Source organism: Suillus discolor, assembly GCF_016758755.1.
Source record: "Suillus discolor strain FC423 chromosome Unknown F5147scaffold_84, whole genome shotgun sequence".
NCBI classification, from domain to species: domain Eukaryota; kingdom Fungi; phylum Basidiomycota; class Agaricomycetes; order Boletales; family Suillaceae; genus Suillus; species Suillus discolor.
In genome coordinates this window covers 36,661-54,897 of record NW_024541331.1, presented here as the reverse complement: position 1 = coordinate 54,897, position 18,237 = coordinate 36,661, and the positions used below count along the sequence as shown (strand labels likewise).

General features: G+C 46.5%; 6 protein-coding genes across 6 annotated transcripts; 3 read left to right on the top strand and 3 right to left on the bottom strand.

The window, feature by feature from the left end:
* The first annotated feature begins 1,793 nt into the window (after nt 1–1,793).
* Nucleotides 1,794–4,679, top strand: F5147DRAFT_720697 (acyl-CoA dehydrogenase/oxidase). Its single transcript, XM_041438830.1, has 19 exons — nt 1,794–1,932; nt 1,990–2,010; nt 2,063–2,153; nt 2,206–2,408; nt 2,463–2,528; nt 2,579–2,631; nt 2,686–2,773; nt 2,828–2,845; nt 2,895–2,946; nt 3,005–3,236; nt 3,296–3,307; nt 3,358–3,382; nt 3,437–3,606; nt 3,658–3,735; nt 3,787–3,925; nt 3,985–4,016; nt 4,073–4,193; nt 4,255–4,294; nt 4,351–4,679. The coding sequence occupies exons 1-19, from the start codon at nt 1,885–1,887 to the stop codon at nt 4,419–4,421; spliced, it is 1,560 nt and encodes a 519-aa protein (XP_041287205.1). The 5' UTR covers nt 1,794–1,884; the 3' UTR covers nt 4,422–4,679.
* A 611-nt stretch (nt 4,680–5,290) lies between these two features.
* F5147DRAFT_585350 (uncharacterized protein) lies at nt 5,291–6,392 on the bottom strand (the record flags this gene model as incomplete). Its single annotated transcript, XM_041431862.1, has 5 exons — nt 5,291–5,796; nt 5,853–5,927; nt 5,982–6,067; nt 6,125–6,165; nt 6,219–6,392. The coding sequence occupies 5 exons, from the start codon at nt 6,390–6,392 to the stop codon at nt 5,291–5,293; spliced, it is 882 nt and encodes a 293-aa protein (XP_041287204.1).
* Nucleotides 6,393–8,100: 1,708 nt separating this feature from the next.
* F5147DRAFT_585362 (uncharacterized protein) lies at nt 8,101–9,071 on the bottom strand (the record flags this gene model as incomplete). Its single annotated transcript, XM_041431863.1, has 2 exons — nt 8,101–8,511; nt 8,571–9,071. 2 exons carry the CDS (start codon nt 9,069–9,071, stop codon nt 8,101–8,103), a joined length of 912 nt encoding a protein of 303 aa, XP_041287203.1.
* A 131-nt stretch (nt 9,072–9,202) lies between these two features.
* F5147DRAFT_720685 (autophagy-related protein 17) lies at nt 9,203–11,363 on the top strand. The gene is made up of 9 exons (XM_041438829.1): nt 9,203–9,447; nt 9,503–9,565; nt 9,625–9,948; nt 10,000–10,240; nt 10,299–10,377; nt 10,431–10,557; nt 10,608–10,800; nt 10,859–11,022; nt 11,073–11,363. Exons 1-9 carry the CDS (start codon nt 9,241–9,243, stop codon nt 11,127–11,129), a joined length of 1,455 nt encoding a protein of 484 aa, XP_041287202.1. The 5' UTR covers nt 9,203–9,240; the 3' UTR covers nt 11,130–11,363.
* A 1,882-nt stretch (nt 11,364–13,245) lies between these two features.
* F5147DRAFT_720673 (hydroxysteroid dehydrogenase) lies at nt 13,246–14,873 on the top strand. The gene is made up of 9 exons (XM_041438828.1): nt 13,246–13,526; nt 13,581–13,660; nt 13,712–13,863; nt 13,921–14,017; nt 14,072–14,099; nt 14,161–14,212; nt 14,272–14,344; nt 14,394–14,467; nt 14,524–14,873. The coding sequence occupies exons 1-9, from the start codon at nt 13,260–13,262 to the stop codon at nt 14,607–14,609; spliced, it is 909 nt and encodes a 302-aa protein (XP_041287201.1). The 5' UTR covers nt 13,246–13,259; the 3' UTR covers nt 14,610–14,873.
* F5147DRAFT_720667 (Calcium/proton exchanger) lies at nt 14,874–18,070 on the bottom strand. Its single transcript, XM_041438827.1, has 21 exons — nt 17,936–18,070; nt 17,824–17,877; nt 17,489–17,764; nt 17,400–17,434; nt 17,298–17,346; nt 17,212–17,243; nt 17,087–17,161; nt 17,025–17,032; nt 16,948–16,966; nt 16,847–16,892; nt 16,771–16,797; nt 16,657–16,722; nt 16,459–16,601; nt 16,378–16,399; nt 16,018–16,328; nt 15,769–15,963; nt 15,696–15,718; nt 15,555–15,640; nt 15,434–15,499; nt 15,343–15,384; nt 14,874–15,284 (listed from the first exon to the last, which is right to left on the bottom strand). The coding sequence occupies exons 2-21, from the start codon at nt 17,825–17,827 to the stop codon at nt 15,259–15,261; spliced, it is 1,551 nt and encodes a 516-aa protein (XP_041287200.1). The 5' UTR covers nt 17,828–17,877; nt 17,936–18,070; the 3' UTR covers nt 14,874–15,258.
* Nucleotides 18,071–18,237: the final 167 nt, after the last annotated feature.

Below are 18,237 nucleotides of genomic sequence, written 5' to 3'. Positions count from 1 at the left end.
CTGCATCACTTTGAAAAGAGGGCACCGGAAGAGCGTGATCGTCTATCGTACGAGACTGCTAAAGTGGCATCATTTAATAGTAGAATAAATGAACGCTAGATCTGACGTCTGGGGCAACTGGAAGGGTGACCCTACACACTCGATATTCGTCATCTCTATAGAAGCGTAGTGAAACAGACTCGCAGATACTGAGAATCCGTTTACTCACGATTGCAATGGAAGATAGTTAGTGCTACGCCGATCTGCAGAACGGTATAGCACACGTGTTGGTGCAACTGGCACCTCAACATCGAAAATGGATCTGAAGATGGCAACATTAACGAGGGTCTTGCCGACTTCAGCGGGGTACCGACAAGTGATTACCACACGACAATGGTCTTCTGCACAATCCAGGTAGGCTGGAAGCATACACAAACGGAACCCGAGAATGTGGGACCGCCACCAAGGTGAATGGATTAAGAAGTGATGGTCATCAACATAATTGAAATCCTCAAACAAACACTTTGTCGTTGTCGAGTAGTAAAGCTTCCACCCGTGATAAGCAAATATTTTGGAATGCTTCGGCTACGGGCAGCCAGTGCCCGAGGTTCGAAATTCTTTGAGGACACACGCCTTAGTCATGTGTGCAAGAGCTGTTGGGCTCCCAGATCTGTTTTCAGACAGCTCTAGACTGGCTCTAGACGGATGTCGCGACGCTGGTCGTAATAAACAACTACTGGAGTTACAGATACGAGGGGAATCCCCGCTACCCCTTTCAGTCTTATTACATCCTCGAGGGGAATAGAACTCACGCACTATTATGCACGAAAATTTCAATACTTGGCGGTAGCTTGTGACACCTTCGATCCGGAGTACTGACGCCCGTCGGGAAATTTGTATTGCACTTGATCATCAGAAAAGAAGGGCACTTGGGAAATAGTCCTGACAAAGTCCTGCTTTCTGGCGACACCGATGAATAGATCATATCATCAGGCAGCATGGATACTCTATGGGTTGAAATCGGGGACACGGCGATGGGCGGCCGCCGTCCTTCAACTGTGTGGTAATTTGACTAATGCATGACTAGCCATGTACTTAAGTATTAGGTCAAGCAGTTTGAAGCTCGAAGCATGAAGGCCACTGCATGTAGAACGTCCAGCCGATTGCATCCTGGTGAAGGATACTATCGATCATTAAGCAGGAGCAAATCGGAACTCATGGAATGATTGACCCTGTGAGTTTGATTAAAATGCGTGCTCTAGAGACTGTGAAGTGTGTTTAACGTTTAACATACTGGTTGCATTATAATCGGCGCGGTTAACAAGCCCATTAATCCCTGCCACTCCCGAGTCGGCGTGACTGGGGAGTATTGCAATGCGGCCTGATTGGCTTGCTGGCAGTGAATATTTCGACAGCTAACGCTGGCCAGAGTTTCAATCCATCGCGAGCATGTTGTCTGCCAGTGGAGTCTAACCGACACAACCATCGGACTCAGATGAAGCAAGTTCTAGTGAAAGTTGAAAATGTCAGGGAACGGGAGCGAACAGGGGTACGTGCACTAGTGTGCGAACATTGTGGTATTAATTTCAAATGACGGAATTTTGAGGTTCGCTTACGATCTCTGACTGAATCCAACACATTAATGAAAACCATCGAATGACCACCGGCGACAGTGATCAATGTTACAACCTTTAACAACATTTGCTTGCTCCCGTCACTGACCATGATGCTTTTGTTGACTCGCGGCAGTATCCCAGTTCTCACTGTTACGTTAAATGATTCGGACTCAGATGCCACAAGTCACGAGCATGTGATTCCATCAAAGTTCTAACGGTTCCAACCAAGTTCCAACCATAGTATACATACTTGCACACAGACGATCGTCCTTGAAGCTTGAAGCATAACATGGAGTCAAAGGACTTGAAGGTCTTCACCTGTGAAGAGGTGGCAAAGGTGTGTCATAGAACACGTCATATGCGTGGAGCTTGATCTGACCTATATATTGCACAGCACAATAAGCCCGATGACCTGGTGAGAGTTTCACTCCGCGTTATTTTTTTGGCTGAGTTTGATACTTGTAAAGTGGATCATTATTGATAGCAAGGTGTACGATATCACTCGTTTCAAAGATTTGCATCCAGGGGGTGCTTCAGTATTCGCAGAAGAAGATATAGGTACATTTTGTTTTCGTGATTTGGTGTTCGAAAAACTGAATAAGCTCTTTAGCTGGTCAGGATGCGACCGAGGCGTTTTATGGCCTTCACCGTCATGAAGTGCTTCTGCGACCACAATATGCTCGTTTACAAATAGGTCACATTGAAGGAGAGAGGAGCGTTATATATTCTCGAGAGGTTGGGAAGCTCAGTGATGTGCCGTATGCAGAGCCTACCTGGCTCAGCGCTGGGTACTACAGCCCTTACTTCAAGGAGGTGAAATTCACGGCCAACCTATTTGGATTTCAATGCTCATGATCATCAAAACAGAGTCATCGACGCCTACAAGTAGCGATGCGAGAGTTCGTGGATGAGGTCATCACTCCAGATGCACTGGTGAGTTCTACCAATTGTTGCCAAGGTAGATTCTCATGTAGATTCTCCAGCTGCATGAGGAAGATGGCAAACGGCCAAGTGCCCATGTAATCAAAGCTATGGCGTCTGTTCATTTCATTTGTACATAAGTATCTCATTCTTACGTGGATATTCATAGAGACCTAAACATACATGCCATGCGCCTTGGTCCGGGGAAACACTTGAAAGGCCTCACCCTTATGGGTGGTGTGGTGTCTCCTGAGGAGGTAACGAGCTCTAGTTCAATGTGTATTCAATTTTGACACCTGTAACACTCTTAGTTTGATTACTTCCATGAGGTGAGAGTGGTATTCGACTTTATTGTCAAGATTCTAACTTTAAGTTTAGCTTGTCTGCATACAGGAGATATTTCGCTGCGGTCAGCGTGGATATGGCGATGGTAACATATCTTCAATTTTAAATTCCGGTCATTCGGACACTAATTAGGGGATGTACAGCTCTACAAAGCGGAGCTGTCATAGGATTACCACCTATCATGAACTTTGGATCGCAAGAACTCAAATCGAAGATCATTCCTGAAGTGCTTTCTGGCAAGAAGTTCATTTGCCTGGCGATATCTGAGGCGTTTGCGGGAAGCGATGTTGCTGGCCTGCGGACTCGTGCGACGAAGAGTTCAGATGGGAAGTATTGGACTATCAATGGCACGAAGAAGTGGATAACCAACGGGATGTGAGTGAAGTAGCTGCGGAATCTTCATGTTCGTATTACTGACGTGACTTGGGCCGCAGGTTTGCCGACTAGTAAGTACAAAAGTCCAAGCCGTACTGTGTGAACTTACATTTGCGACTAGCTTCACTGTGGGGTGCAAAACTGATGCAAGTTATTATTGACGCTATTAAAATGGAATGATTGAGTGATTATATTCGCAGACTGGATTCACTGTCATCTTGGTGGAACGCTCGGAAGGTCTCGAGACAAAACCCATCAAAACGAGCTATTCATCAACAGCTGGTACCGCATATGTCACATTTGAAAATGTCAAGGTCCCTGTGGAAAACACCCTCGGACCCGAGGGTGGGGGAATCTTCGTCATTCTCTCGTGTGTATCATTTTCGACGAAATGAATTGAAAAACTTATATAGCTATACAGCAATTTCAATCACGAGCGGTGGGTGATGTGCGCTGCTTCCGCTAGAGGTCAGCGGCTGATCGTTGAGGAATGCCTCAAGTGTGTTCATCGATTCTTTTTTAAACATCAACTAACTACTTCATCTGCTAGATGGGTCACTCAGCGCAAGGCATTTGGAAAACCCTTGTCTTCACTGGCAGTAATCAGATCAAAGATTGCAGCCATGATCTCACGTACGGAAAGTGTTCAGAATTGGCTTGAAAATTTAACTATGCAAATGTGCAATATGGTACCTTCATTCCATCCTCTTCGAGTATAAGAGACTCATCAAGCGATGCGTTTTCGCAGACTTACAAGGAACAGGCACAGAAGCTTGCGGGGTATTGTCTTAGCTATGCGCCATGGTGGCATTTTGCTCACACGTTATTTTCCGTAGACCGATCGGTCTGCTCAAGATGTATACAACGAGGTGTGCCCAAGAAACGGCTACCGATGCCGTTCAGATTTTCGGCGGACGGGGCATCACGAAGACTGGTATGGGGCAGTATATTGAGCTTGTGAGAATTTCACTTCGTCTTATCGTGCAAGGAGATTAACTGATCATGATGCCCACGATAGTACCATCGCACGATTCCCTTCGATGCGGTTCTCGGCGGAGGTCAGTGTCGCAGTGTTGTCATGGCCCAAGGTGGTATTTGAACTGAATCATCATAGCGGAAGATGTACTCGGCGACCTCGGAGTGAGACAGGCAATTCGACAGATGCCTAAGAATGCTCGCTTGTAATCATGACTTCATGACAATGTGCGCAGCTCAACTGTGCCTCGGAGGTCCTTGCCTTTCTACTGTATTTTTATTACATTGATGCTCGACCATCTTGCATCGTTGTTGTTCCTTGGCTTGACAATCGACTTGTCTATCCATCTATCCGTGTCCAAAGGCCTGATGGTTCTGCTTAATCTCCGTCATGTTTCATCTCCGTGTAATCTCGACCTTTCACCTTGACGTTGACTGCCAATTCCAATCTTGCAAGTTGCTCCAGATCAGGTGGTATATCATCCTGAGATAGTAAGGGTTTGAGGTCGGCTATTCTGTAATATTAGTATGAACAATAGGTGAATACAAGGACTCGGAGCTGTTGTCTTTTAGCGAGGTAGTGATCGTTCAGACTTCCGTCGCCCTATCAGTGGTCTCCTGCGCCAAGCAGCGTCCTGACTTAAGGCCCGGGAGACTTGATGGGAAGCCTCATCCTCATGGCCTACCTCGTGAGATGGGCATGGATGCGTGTCGCTTGATCAACCTCATTAGACTACAGAGGAAGAAGAGCAACAACCATTACTCGCACTGGCAGGAACTCCCGCCGAACTCGAAGGAGCCGATGATGTCGGCCAGAAAGGATCTGAGTGCTCCTGCGGATTATGGGAAGAAACTCATTCATTATTGGCCGTTTTTCAAGTTGAGAACGTGCAAACGCTCATGAGTTGGCGATGCATAAGACTGCGTGTTATTGTTGCAAGGGCGAGTGTGTTGTTTCTAGCAATTGTTGGGTAAATACTACTTAGTAGTAGAGTAACTAGTAGAAGGTAATGATCTGGACTGGTCCGAGTCGTGTACTTATGTAAATAGACATGCTCTTCCGTGAATGGACAAAATCCTCAGAGTCTCGTAACAGACCAATGTAAAAGGCGAAAAGTAACGCCGCCCACATCAACGGTGGATGTTGTCGTCTCAACCTTTACCTCACCCTTTTTAAACACGATGCCATCCCACAAACTCATCCAAGTTTCTCGGGAGTGGCAAAAGCATGAAATATTAATGCCTAGCACTGTGTGATGAACGATGCCTTTCTTCAATGCAATTGAGTGAGTACCGCATATTGTGGAACCAGGTTTGCAGGATAGCAAGCCTCCCAAGACGCGAGCAAGTTCGAGTTGCTTCTCCTCGTCAAATAGATGAAATAGCTTGGAAGCGTGGATGATACCGACGTGACCGTGAAGGTCGTTTAGTGACCGCAGCGTTTGAATGTCCGGCATCGCACTCTCTGGGACAAACCTAGCTGGCTGCGAAATCGATAGAAATGCGGGGTCAAATATGTCGCCGGGTATAAATAAAATCGGCTCCAAGCTCGATTTAAAGAGTTTGCGTCCTAACTCGGAAAATGCTATCATCCAAAATACTTTGTTAGTGACAGGGAGAAGATATTTTGAAGGAACCAACCTTCTTTAATATCAGAAGCAATGATGTTATGGGCCGGAAATCCATCTTCAACTGCCTTCCTGACATCGGCACCAACTGCGAGGGTAAATTAGGTGTGACATGCAAGATCCAAGGGGGTTGTCTACTTACGACAAGAACCGACATCGAGTAATATTGCTCCTTCAGAACCACGCTTCAAAATGTGGTCGTAAATATGTAGTTTAGACATGGTTTGGCTACGACGACGTCACCGATGTGAGTAATCCTCTTAGTAAGTCTAGGTGACCACTCACTGCAAGAAATCAAATCCTCGGATACAAGCATAGGGAGCTATCTACAATTCGCGATAAGTATATTCAACCAATTTTCGCATAAACCGCAGAGCACCTTGTATGCTTCCCTTTGCACATCAATTATGTGTGTCTTCAGGTCCACTTCATCTTGAATGCCAGTCTGTCTCCTGAAGAAGGCAATCTCCTCAGGGTCTAGACAATATAATGAATCATCCAAGGGGAAAGATGGAATTATTGGTTTTACGAGAGGTTCAATGTCGCGAAACATGAGCAAGAGATGGAGGGAAAGAAGTAAAAGATGCAATGTGTATACTTCCAGGCCTTCTTTTACATCTTGGTTTCGTCTCGAAGCACAATTGAAACTCAAATCTGACCCTTTCATTAGTTTCTAGTACTTACTAGGCCAAGTTACTGAGGGCTACCTATCTGGGTAAAGCAAGCCATCCTACTAGAATTTATTATTAGTGGGATCTGCATCTGTAGATGAGGGAAACGCACCTTTAAGACCTGTCAAGCATGCCGTTTAAATTGAGCTGTATCGTTGTTGCAGACGTGAAAAGTGACTACCTAACGCTTGTGTGTTAGTAATTTCTGTGAAACCTGTGTTCAACAAGATGGCCATCGTTCAGACTGATCAATAAGTACGTACAATTAATCGGTGGGTACATGTGTGTGATTAATTTGTTTCCAAACGGCGTGACACACGTCGACGCGCCACACGTACACAACGAAGCAATAAATTTCGGAAGAGGAAAGGAGCTTTAAAAGGTATAGCTATTTGTATTCGCGGCGTGAAATCGAATGTGCTGTGAAGGATAGATAGTGTGACCGCGACTTGTCATTTGTGGTCCGTGGAAGTGCAGCGTGCGGTATCCTGAGGAGGGACTCGTCGAAAGTTCTGGAACGATTCAGATAGATGGGTACTTGAAGTGAAGGAGCTTGAGGTCCCCGCTATAGCAGGCTGTAGCCTAATCGTGATTGTGATGGTCACCAGTCGATACGATTCTTTACCGACAAATTGACCAGATGGGCTTAAAACTCGAAGGGAAAGGCGGGACCAAAGAGGCGGGAAGAGATCCTTGCAGACCTGACGTAATCTATCTGTGCCAGTCTTCAAAAAATTTAAAGAACTCACTATGGATCAGCGCTCAGCTAGCTATGGATCTCCGGCTGGCTTGAGCGTTAAATTGCCGGCCTTTTCCTATTTTGCTCATTACCGTCCAGGGTTGCCAGTGGCGGCCTAAGTACATACGTACATATGGATTTCGAATTCGGTATACCGTATGAGCTCGTCAAAATTTCCCTACACGAGCTTTCTAGAATTCTGCCCCCCGTGCGTCTTAAATTTTGACAGCTCCTGATAAGCTTCTGCGACATCTGAAGTTTCTCTGCAGATACTTTTTATGAGTGACCGGGGCAGCAACAGAATCCGAGTTCGAGTCCGTTACGGTCACACACGGTGTGGGTCAATATTTCACGTCATACTGTAATCTGAAGTTGTGGTTAGTCTCGCGTATCCCACTTATAGCACGATAACATTTTCTAATTCACCGAACCTTTAAATGAGTAGGTGAATGCGCCACGCACATTAAGCCAATAGCCCCTATATGGACGGTTGAAACTTGACCAGTACCATGTTTTCCTGGAGGTTGGTTCAGGATGCCAACCAGGTCGTTCTGTCTTCTTATTGGCAACCTACAGTGAAGGTCTCAATATATATATATGATGTACGACATAGAGGAAGTATAATTTGAATAAATCACCTTGCCTACGAAAATGTACTAGTGCCTTCAGTAGTCGATAAGGGATTGATAACTTTGCGCATAAATCTGTAAGATTGATATTACTGGCAACAAGGACAGCATCTGGACAAGTTGGGGCCTCCGCTGACCTGGCTTCCACAGGGATTCGTATGGGTCATGCGTAAAATGCCATGAACGATAGAGGCGCTCTCGTGTCTATGCGACAACTTTGTCTCAAAGGAATGATAGCGATTTTAACGAGATGCGTTTGCCAGCTCTTCTCTGTTCCTCTTCCCATTCCTGATCTTCTAGGTACTGACCAGCTGCACGTGCTTCCAAGGTGCTGGCACCAATGCCGCCAGTTTCTTTGCACTTGAAGCCATACGTGGCTTCTTCGTCAGGATCATCAGCCAGAGCCACGTATGCTTTCGCCACACGCCAGTCTGCCTCTTTCGTCAGCATTTGCAAACGCTTCTCGGCTTTCTCGCGGACGCGCCTCGCTTCTGCATCCAGATCCGCATCACACGTAACAGAGTGAGAGTTTTCGGAGGGTGGGAGGACGATAAAAGTGCGGGTATGGAGTAGATGAGGGGTGGTAGAAAGGGTGCTTGGGGGTAGGTTATTCAAACGGCACAATTCCCGACCCTTTAACGATGGCATGCCATAGGTTAGTGTTGGCCATTAGTGCGCACAGCTTATCTTACATTAGCTCCATAGCGGAGAGCAATCCCCTGTAATGTGTCCCTAGAATTGATGTAATATCTAGAGGGGATACAATGCTCGCCCGTGACTACAACTTCCGCATGTCCTGCGGATGCATCGCTAGTCTGCGTGGTGAGTATTGATTCACTGTTTAGGCTGGATAATGACGACGGATACGCAGGCGGAGCGGGTCCGGAGATCGGGGACACTGAAGCAAGCTCGTGAGCTTCGTCTTCATCATCTTCATCATCCCCAAGAATAAATATATCTTCATCCTGCACTGTGTCATTATTTGCGGCGCGGATGTTCTGTAGGAAAGCCGAGCTAACCACGCCCACGCCACCCAAACAGGACAAGCAGGGATTATAGCTCCTTAGGCGAGGGTTTGAGCTGATACAGGTTGGACAGATGGGGCGAGCGCAGCATTTGGTCATAAATAAGTCTGGGGCAGCTTTGGGTGGAAGACACGATGAGCAAGTCGAGCAGAGCGCGGTTGAACGCATGATTTAGTCTAAGAGATAAAGATATCAAAGCGAAATTGAGCTTCTACTAGGGTGGCGGTTAACTAGCACTTGAACTTGATGATCTAGCTAGTGAGTCATACATAATACTAGCACAGCCACACCGCTGGAAGCCTTTGGCGACCCCAACAGCCTGGGCCCACGTCCTGACATGGCCTCCCCACCACCGGGACAGCAAACAGAGCAGCCTCATCTCGTTTCTCTAGTTCTGCAATCTAAGAAAGCACTTCAACACGGCCAACAACTTTGTTCCAAGGCTAATAGTCTTTCAAACGCGTCCGCGCAATGTTCGCTAGACGTGCTTACACTGGACGCGAAAGTTAAGTGGATCACAGAGGCCGTTCTTGAGCAGCTCAAGGTGCGTTATTTTTGCCCCCAAATTTAACTTGATACTAGGAATTTAGCGATTCTAGCTTGCGGCGAATGTTGCTAAGAGTATTGAGTATAAGCGTGCTCAGCTGGATAAGCAAGTTAAGGTGTGTGGCGCTTCCCCGTCTATTGAACTTGTGACATTTCTACACAGTAATCTATATAGGCATGGGATGTTGTGCGCTCGAAACGTACTGAGGCCCTCGACAATATCCTCGAGTCCCTAGGGGCACAGTTAGTACCACCTGGTTTCCACCAGTCTTCCTCTGGTTCTTCCCTGTTCGGAAGCCAACACTCCATTGATGGAAAGAATGGCAATGCAATTTTCAATGCACAGCAGAGCCCTTCCGCCACTGTGCGGGATAACCCATTCGACCGTCACGGCAAGAACGCAGACCGGACCAAGTGGAAGACACTGCGCGACTTCGTGGATGAGAGTGCTATTGAAAACGTGCTGGACACACTAGAGAGTGACAGAACAAGGCTAGACGTGAGTTTTATCTGCACTCTCAGGAGAATACTCCACTCAATCCGCGAAAAGGATATTATGGCTTCAACGTATGATTACCCAGAAACTCTCTCGGCTGCTATATCGTCCATTCGCGAGTCTCTTCCATCGTCTAGTAACGTACCTTCGATAGAGGATATATTGAATGCACAGCAGCAGCCTTCGGAGCTCATGGCACGCCACCTCAGTAGTCTTACGTCCCACTATGAACAAATGGCAGACGCGTTGAGAGAAAGCGAAGCTGGAGAGATATTTGGCGAGGAGGACTTACAAGGTATTGAATTAATTTTTGCGCAGTGTCTGGTCTTCAGCTTTTGACTAATGCGTTGAAGACATGAACCGTGATACGGAAGAGCTACCTTCTATCATGGCTGAGCTAGAAGAACAAGTACTCTCGATCGAAGATACTCAGTAAGCTAGCATTTTGCTATGCGCATGATGTGGCATTCTTATGTTCTGCTTAGCCAACAACTGGTGACAGCAAAGACAGCTGCTCAAGAACGACTCACCACGCAATCTTTAACTCTCGATAACCTCGACGAGCTAGGTGAGATCATGTCTGACATGTTGCAGAAGCAACAAGATGTCGAGGTAACATTTTATATTATATATGCTGAAGTCAGTATTTGATCTTTTGACAGAATGATTGCCAAGAGCTTCTCGACGGGCTCCAGGAGCGACTTCTCATCGTTGAAGACCTTCATCACCGTTTTATCCAGTACCAAACTTCGTTCAAGAAACTCCTTGTTGAGATCGGAAGGAGAAGACAAATCAAAGAAGCAGTAGAGAAGGTTGTCGAAGGGATGATCCTGGAATTAAGGGCAATGACTGAAGGTCAGCTTTATTCGTCCCTTCTTGGGGTAGTTGCTGAAGGAGTGATAATATTATTCAGAAGAACGTCAGGTAAGAGAAGATTTCAATGCGGAGCATGGACGACATATCCCAGAGGATATCTGCTTGTGTATCGAGAATCCACCAACGAGATGGGATGTTGTGCCTCGAGAAGGGGATGTGCGAGAGAGCCTGCCTGAGGTAGAAAGTGATCTACTGGCGCAGGTTAGTAATGCCGATACTCATACTTACGATCATTACTGAACCCTTTACAGGCAAAGGAGAAGTTGGCCGTGGTAGATGTGTCATCAGCCGGTACTGAGAGTGCGTAGAACGTTCCACATATTGTATACTTACACGGATAAATCAGCCTAACGTTGCCCTCCCCCAGTTTAGCTACATAACACAAGTGAATTGAACCTTCCTCCTAGCTCACACCCATATGGTATTTGGCATCAGGATGATCTAGACCGTGTGTACATCTCAAAGAAGAGTAAAAGCTAATTGATACCGGATTCACCGCAGCGTCAAAAGTGAAGTCTTCGTGACTCTATTGTAACATGCCCTACACATAAGGACTTGTTGAAGCCATCTTCTACACATCCAGTGATACATACCCTCCTATCCTGGATTTGAAAGGTGCTTGGCCGGGCTTTCGTTCGCTTCTGCAAGGTACACGGAGACTACACGCTCGATTAGGACCACCGAACCATTCGAGTCGCAACCACTACGGCATCTCTGTGGGTCCCGACGCCGCGGCGAGATAACGGAGACCCGACTTGCGCATAACATCCTCGGACCACCGGAGCTGCTTACTACCTATGGGCAGTGGCATTGACTGTTGGTGGTACGTTTTTTGCTGGAACGTGCCACGTCACGGCACGCACAGCATTTAAGATTTATGCCCTTCAAACCATTATGGTTGTTGTTGAGTCCTGAAAGTTTGACATCCACTGCGGTCCGGTGTTTCTACCGCGTGTTCCCTTTTCTTATACAACGCGTCATAAATAGTGCGGTTACGGAAATATTGAAGCATGATAGATGTCCATCTATGGTATGACTCGCCCATTTTTTTGGTGCTCGCATGCTGTCTACGCGATTATCGCATAAGTTTATGGTCGGTAAACTGCAAGCAGCACTGTTTCTTCGTGTAAGCTACACGATAGTTGTAGGAAATCTATCGCACACAAGACCCGGGGTATCAAATCTATCTGCACGGGTAAATTCTGGGTACTGGAGGCCATCCCGACAAAAACCCGTACCTGCAGGTAATACATACAAATGTTATTAAATTAGCTATTCTACAAACATGAAATGTAGATACTGAAAACAATACCCACCCAAGTACCAACATGCGCAGGCAAGTGCAGACGCGAGCGGGAACAAATGTGAACATGTGCACACGAGTGTCAGAAGCGTGCAAACAGTCATGAGCCTCCGTCGGTGAAGACGTAGTAGTGAAGTAGAGGACGTTGGACAACGTTGAATCGATATTACGAAACTGTTGACATTGAATACTCCAGCGCACCGCCATGACATTCTGTAGAAATAGAAATAAAGTCAGTGAGTCGAAGCCCACGCTGGCAAATGAATCAGATGAGCGTGGTATCCGACATTCGAAAAAAGAGCCGCACAAATACAGCAGAAAGTAAAGACTCGGAACCAAAAAAAATGCGAGCACTCACATCTACCAATTCCTTCGACACAACGGCCCGTCCATTGCCAACTGACAGCATCACGAAGTCGATGGCGCAGTCGAGCGCAGCGTCACATTTGGCTGGATGGTGATGGGGAAGAGGCAGAAATAGATGAGAGATTGGTTGGAAAAATACCTACGAGGCGAGGCTGGGCCCGGTGATTGGTAGTAAGCCTCCTTATGCAGGTACGCGGGCTCTGGTTTCGGAAGTAGATGGAAGGAAAGAGCCAGGAAAGCTGAGTGGAAAAGTGAGTCAGTGAACCTGGCATTGGGGCAGCAAGGGAAACTCTACTCACCGGCAAAGTACGCTTGCTCTATATTGCGCTGGTGGAGAGAAGAGAGGCGCAAGCTGACGAAATATTGGCGCCATCGGAGATCATGATGGTCGGTCGTCTAATAGCGCGTTGGCGTTTACAGTTGACTGTATCTTGCATTGGCATGAGTGCGGCAAATACGTACTCGTACTAACCCGCGCACGGGTCACTGAAGTTATTAGCCACCGTAGCAAAAGGTACAGATAATTTAGGCTAGGGGACTCAATTCTGACGAGTACATTCAATCCTCCAAGCTCAAGCTTAAGGCGTCAACGTTAACTGGAGTGATACATCGAACAGATTTGTTAAAGGTCAAGTATACCAAAGGCCATATTTATGATGGTCGATCCCGAAAGTCACTAACATGGACTGGCAATGTTAGTAAGCGCCGTTAACAACGTGTAATTACATGTAACATGGCATGTGATTCTGATTCTTAGTACTCTTCCCACATGTCCACACTACCAGACGTTTTCACCGACCCAGAGGACTCCCAACTCGTTGCCGACGCTAAGAAAGACAAGCCCGAAGACCATGAGTTCAGCTACACCGAACGCGATGTCATTCTCTACAACCTTGGCGTCGGCGCGACAGCTAAAGACCTGCAATGGACCTATGAAAGCCACGAGGAGTTTGGGGCACTTCCAACGTTTGGAGTGATCCCGCAATTCGCAGCCAGTTCTGGTGTTTCACTAGGCTGGCTGCCGAACTTCAATCCTGTGAGGCACCCTGATAGAATTCAATGTACTCCCGAGAACTTAATAACGAGTCAGGCTAAGCTTCTTCATGGCGAACAGTATCTGGCTATCAAAAGCCCTATACCCACAGAGGGAAATTTTGTAAATGAAACCAGGTTTGTGTATATTCGCGCCATCCTCGCGCCAATCCCAATTTTGCTGCACAGGCTCTTGGAAGTCCTGGATAAGGGCAAGGCTGCTTCGGTCACCACCATAGTGTACACGAAGGATGTAGCCACAGGTAATGTGATCTTCGAAAACCAAATAACGGTCTTCATTCGAGGGGCCGGCGGCTTCGGTGGCAAACGTTCTGGCAGAGGTATTGAAGTTTCTATTCGAACACTGGCGTATTCAGGCTTATCTGAGTTTGCTGTAGATCGAGGCGCTGCAACAGCCGTAAATACACCCCCAAATCGTCAACCTGATGCTGTGATCGAAGAGAAGACAAGCGCCTCGCAAGCTGCACTTTACAGGTCAGAGTTCAATATATGACTGTATCTTCTCGCTTTTCTGATCCTAGTATGTAGACTAAGTGGTGACTATAATCCTTTACACGTAAGTCGTACAGATATGGTGCAATTACTCGAGGTTCAAGTAGTCTTTATCTCCAACACAGATTGATCCTAGCTTCGCGGCAATCGGCGGGTTCGATCAACCCATTCTTCATGGTAATATCCGAATTCTATGCCCGGGCTATGTATCTCAATGCATACTAAACTTATCTCAGGTCTATGCTTCATGGGGATCGCAGCAAAGCATGTTCTACAATCTTTTGGTGCCTACAAGGATATTAAAGTTCGGTGACCGCTGTTCCTATTATGCTCAAATGCTGTGCTCACATACCCGCAGTTTCTCCGGTGTAGTATTCCCTGGTGAGACGCTTGTCACGGAGATGTGGAAGACAGGCAACAAAGTAATATTCTGTATGTCCGATATACACTTTCTCTTTCAGGTATCGACGTCGAGCCTTCTTTCACAGCCGCTAAGACAAAGGAGCGAGGAACCACAGTGCTGGCCGCAGCCGCAGTGATACTTATCGATACCGATATGATGGCGAAACTCTAATGCGGTACGTAACGCAGATTAGTGTCAAGGTTTGACGCTAGCACGTCGTAAGCGTGCTCACGGTCAGTTGTACACAGGGTTTGTCGAGGGGTGAGAACGCGAAGAGATATGATGTGTCAATTCACAAAGAGGGACGAAGGATAAGATTGTGTTAATATTGTATTTCCAGAGTTGCTACTATAAACACAGTAGAAGGACCGACCGAAGGGGTATTCTTATAAATATATTGTGCTAGCCAAAAACGGCTAAGTCTTCAATAATTTACGTACACCGGCAAATTAGACGTAGTACTTTAGACCAAACTCCTGTTCAGACTAGACCGAAACAAGTCTTTGCAGCAGGGCACCCATGAGTACGCATCCAGCACGGCGGAGAGAAGAACAAATGATATAAATAGGAACAATGACACAATGTCTAGTGGTCAGTCAGCCAATATAATATCGTTCGTTCAATAGGTATCAAGATCGTGAGCAGGGGATAGGCGGGGTCCATTAACGTTTGTTGGTCTTAGACTTATATGTCTTGTAGTAGGCCCAAGGGATGTACTGAAAGGAGTGGTAGGGTTGTGGTCATTAGTCTTCTGGTGATCCAGTATGTATTCATGGTTGTAAGCCATATCGCTAGCGCAGTGTCAGCCCCATTATCCTTTCTAACACGCAAAGATGCCTGAGGTGCCTAAAAGAGAACTACTCAGCACCTCGGCAATTTACAGACATTTTAGTCAGCGACGTACCAGGGTAAAACCAGAACGTGACAGCCACGATCAAGTATAAACCTGCACAATGGTGAGCATAAACGCGGGCCAAAATACAACTGGGACTTACACATGAGAATCATGCCCTCCAACCAATTTGACTTGCCGTCCTGTACAACGTAGTTCACGGTGATGACTGATAAATGTATTTGTTTGATCATTATGCCATCGTGTTGAAAATTTGTACGCACCAGACAAGAACAGCACGATCGATTCCAACGGGTCGAAGAGGAGCGTCAATTTTTTACCCATAATCCAAGCGAGCGTCACAATGAACCTGCAAAATACGAACGGTGAAAACTAGCGGCAGCAGACACTACGAAGAGACGTACGGTATAACAAAGAGTGCAATTTGCTAGAGATCGATCAGCGATCTCATAAAGACATGTGGGTAAACAAACGCACGATACTTGATCCAACAGCAACACCCAAGCTCAGGGTTAGTTTGTCCTTCACGGACACTGTGACAGCAGTGACATGTTCCGCTGCATTACCGACTATGGGAAGCAAGATCACAGCAACAAACTCTTTACCGATGGCCCCAGATGCAGTCAAACCGTTGATCGAATCGACAAGGAACTCCGCAGTAACAGCTACCAACTAGAGCGAGAATAACTTTAAATGATTGTTGTCAGTACAGGCAGTGGCACGTACCACAGTTACAACGACCAGCAGCCCGAGGGACACAGGGACACTCATATCTGGTTCTACCTCAGTGTCCTCCATAGACGCAGACCCATGCTCTAAGTCGCTACCTTCACCAGACACAGTAGCATTGGGCGCAACTTCGTCGTTACACGCCAGTGAAGGGGATTGCGCAAGTTTAGCCTTTTTACGACGGTAGAGTCTCAACTGTAGCCATGGATTCTGGCCCTCATAGCCTTTTGTCTGTTGTATGTCCGGGCCACTGTCTTGATAGATGGCTTTATGTGAAAATAGTTGGAACACCAAATATGAACCGTAAACTAGACGAGGGTGATTAGGTTATTGCCAGCTGTGCTTTGGTTGACCTACTGAAAAGGAGAATGATGGCAACCTGGATGGGGGCGGGGGTGTGAGAATAATTCTACGCATTTCGAGACATCAGACACGTACACCATGGCTGGTCTTTAGTATGTTGTAATCTGTCGAGAGTTCACTATATGCAGGCTGGCCCTGCAATGCCATGTGGAAAGCGCCAGGCAGCAAAACAGCAATGACGCTAATGGTAAGTAGTGACGAATTCAGTTGCACAGCACCTGTCCACAGAAGTAAGAATCAAGGTTCAGCATTCCGGGACCACTACAAACATACTTTGCCCAAAACCCTGTTCTGAAAAGCGCATGCCTCCGGCAAAGAAGCACATTCCCAGCACCAGAACTGGTGTGTGGTCAATTAATTTCAAAGACGGAAGACAAGAATACATACGAAGATTGCTCAAAATAGATCCCACCACTGAAAGTAACTGTGAGTCTAGGGTCGCAAGGGAGATAAGAAGACATACAGGAGGACTGGACGACCGTGAGTTCGCATTTTATGAGAGCGATAATCTAGAGTGTAAACCTCAGCATCTCGCCATGAAAGTTTGCTAACATGAGAGCGTACAGAAACGATAAGTTCGACGCTGTGGAAGAAAGCACGAATAGTTAGATAATGGTTGACAGAAACAAATTCTAACTGACGCATTTCCCTAGAATTTTCCGTCGTTAGATTGGAATCGTGAAATAGTTGATTATGTACGAACCAGTGTAGCATTAAGAAGACCTGCCAAAGTTTGGCCAACCCTTATGGAGAGTTCATCTGTAGCGAACGCCAGGAGCTGCTAGTGGCTCAGTGTGATACAACTACAAAAAGCGAGTTTGTAATCACCTTGGCCAATGGTATGATGGCAAGAAATGTCACTACAGCAGCACGTTGTAGTATCCGGAAATTTAAAAGATGACTTGTCAACTCACAGACAAAGATTAAGCTCTGTTGATCAGGGAGAGCAAAGTTAATTGCCCACTTCAAACAACGACTGGTCAGAGATGATTCAAACTGACACGAAAAAGACATACAGATATGGGAATAAACACCAGCAGAACGTTGAACCCTACGCAAGTAAATATTAACACAACCTTTAAGCTGCGAAAGAGTCTCCGCTTACATGATGAAAAGATGATGGCGCGAATGCTTCTCCAGGTATTGGGGGGTTTGGCGATTGTTTTATCCGGGGTGAACATCAACGTTGCAGCTCTTCGTAAAGTGGGTAAGAAGGCCATTTTTTCACGACCGATATCACTCGTGCTTTTTCTACGCCCCAGGGATAGCTCTTGCGGCAGTCGGATGCGGTTATCCGTGGCAGTGTGCCTGCGGATGATTCTTTCTGTTGAGAACCTGCCATCATCTGAAGACCTGTCCATTTGGACAGGAAGGTCGGATGCTGAGGAATGTAGTAGATCAGGTCAGTTGTGTTTAATAAGCAACACGAATCGTACGTACCCATGGTACAGCAAGTCGCAGTTGAGTTGGGGTTTATGAAAGAATGTTCAAATGCTGTGAACTTGTTAAGTGGGGATTCCTGCCGACTAGTACTAGTAGTAGTAGTACTCACTGTTTCGGATTGAAAGCTGTAGTGGTCGTTTTTGTTGCTCTTAAACAAGCCAACGAAGGTGTGGTAGCAGCACAGCTAACTTATCTGAACCATTTATAGAGGCTTCTAGAAGTTCTATATAGACTTCTAGATGACGGTGGTCCGGGCGGGACAGTCCTGACAGTGATACGTAATCAATGGGAGTCCGTGGAGCCACAACAAATACCCCTCCCATCAAGCACACTTGAAGCACTTCACATTAATAGGATTGGTACTTGGAATATTCACAGTGGACAACCTATTGGAGCGCACAGAATAGTACC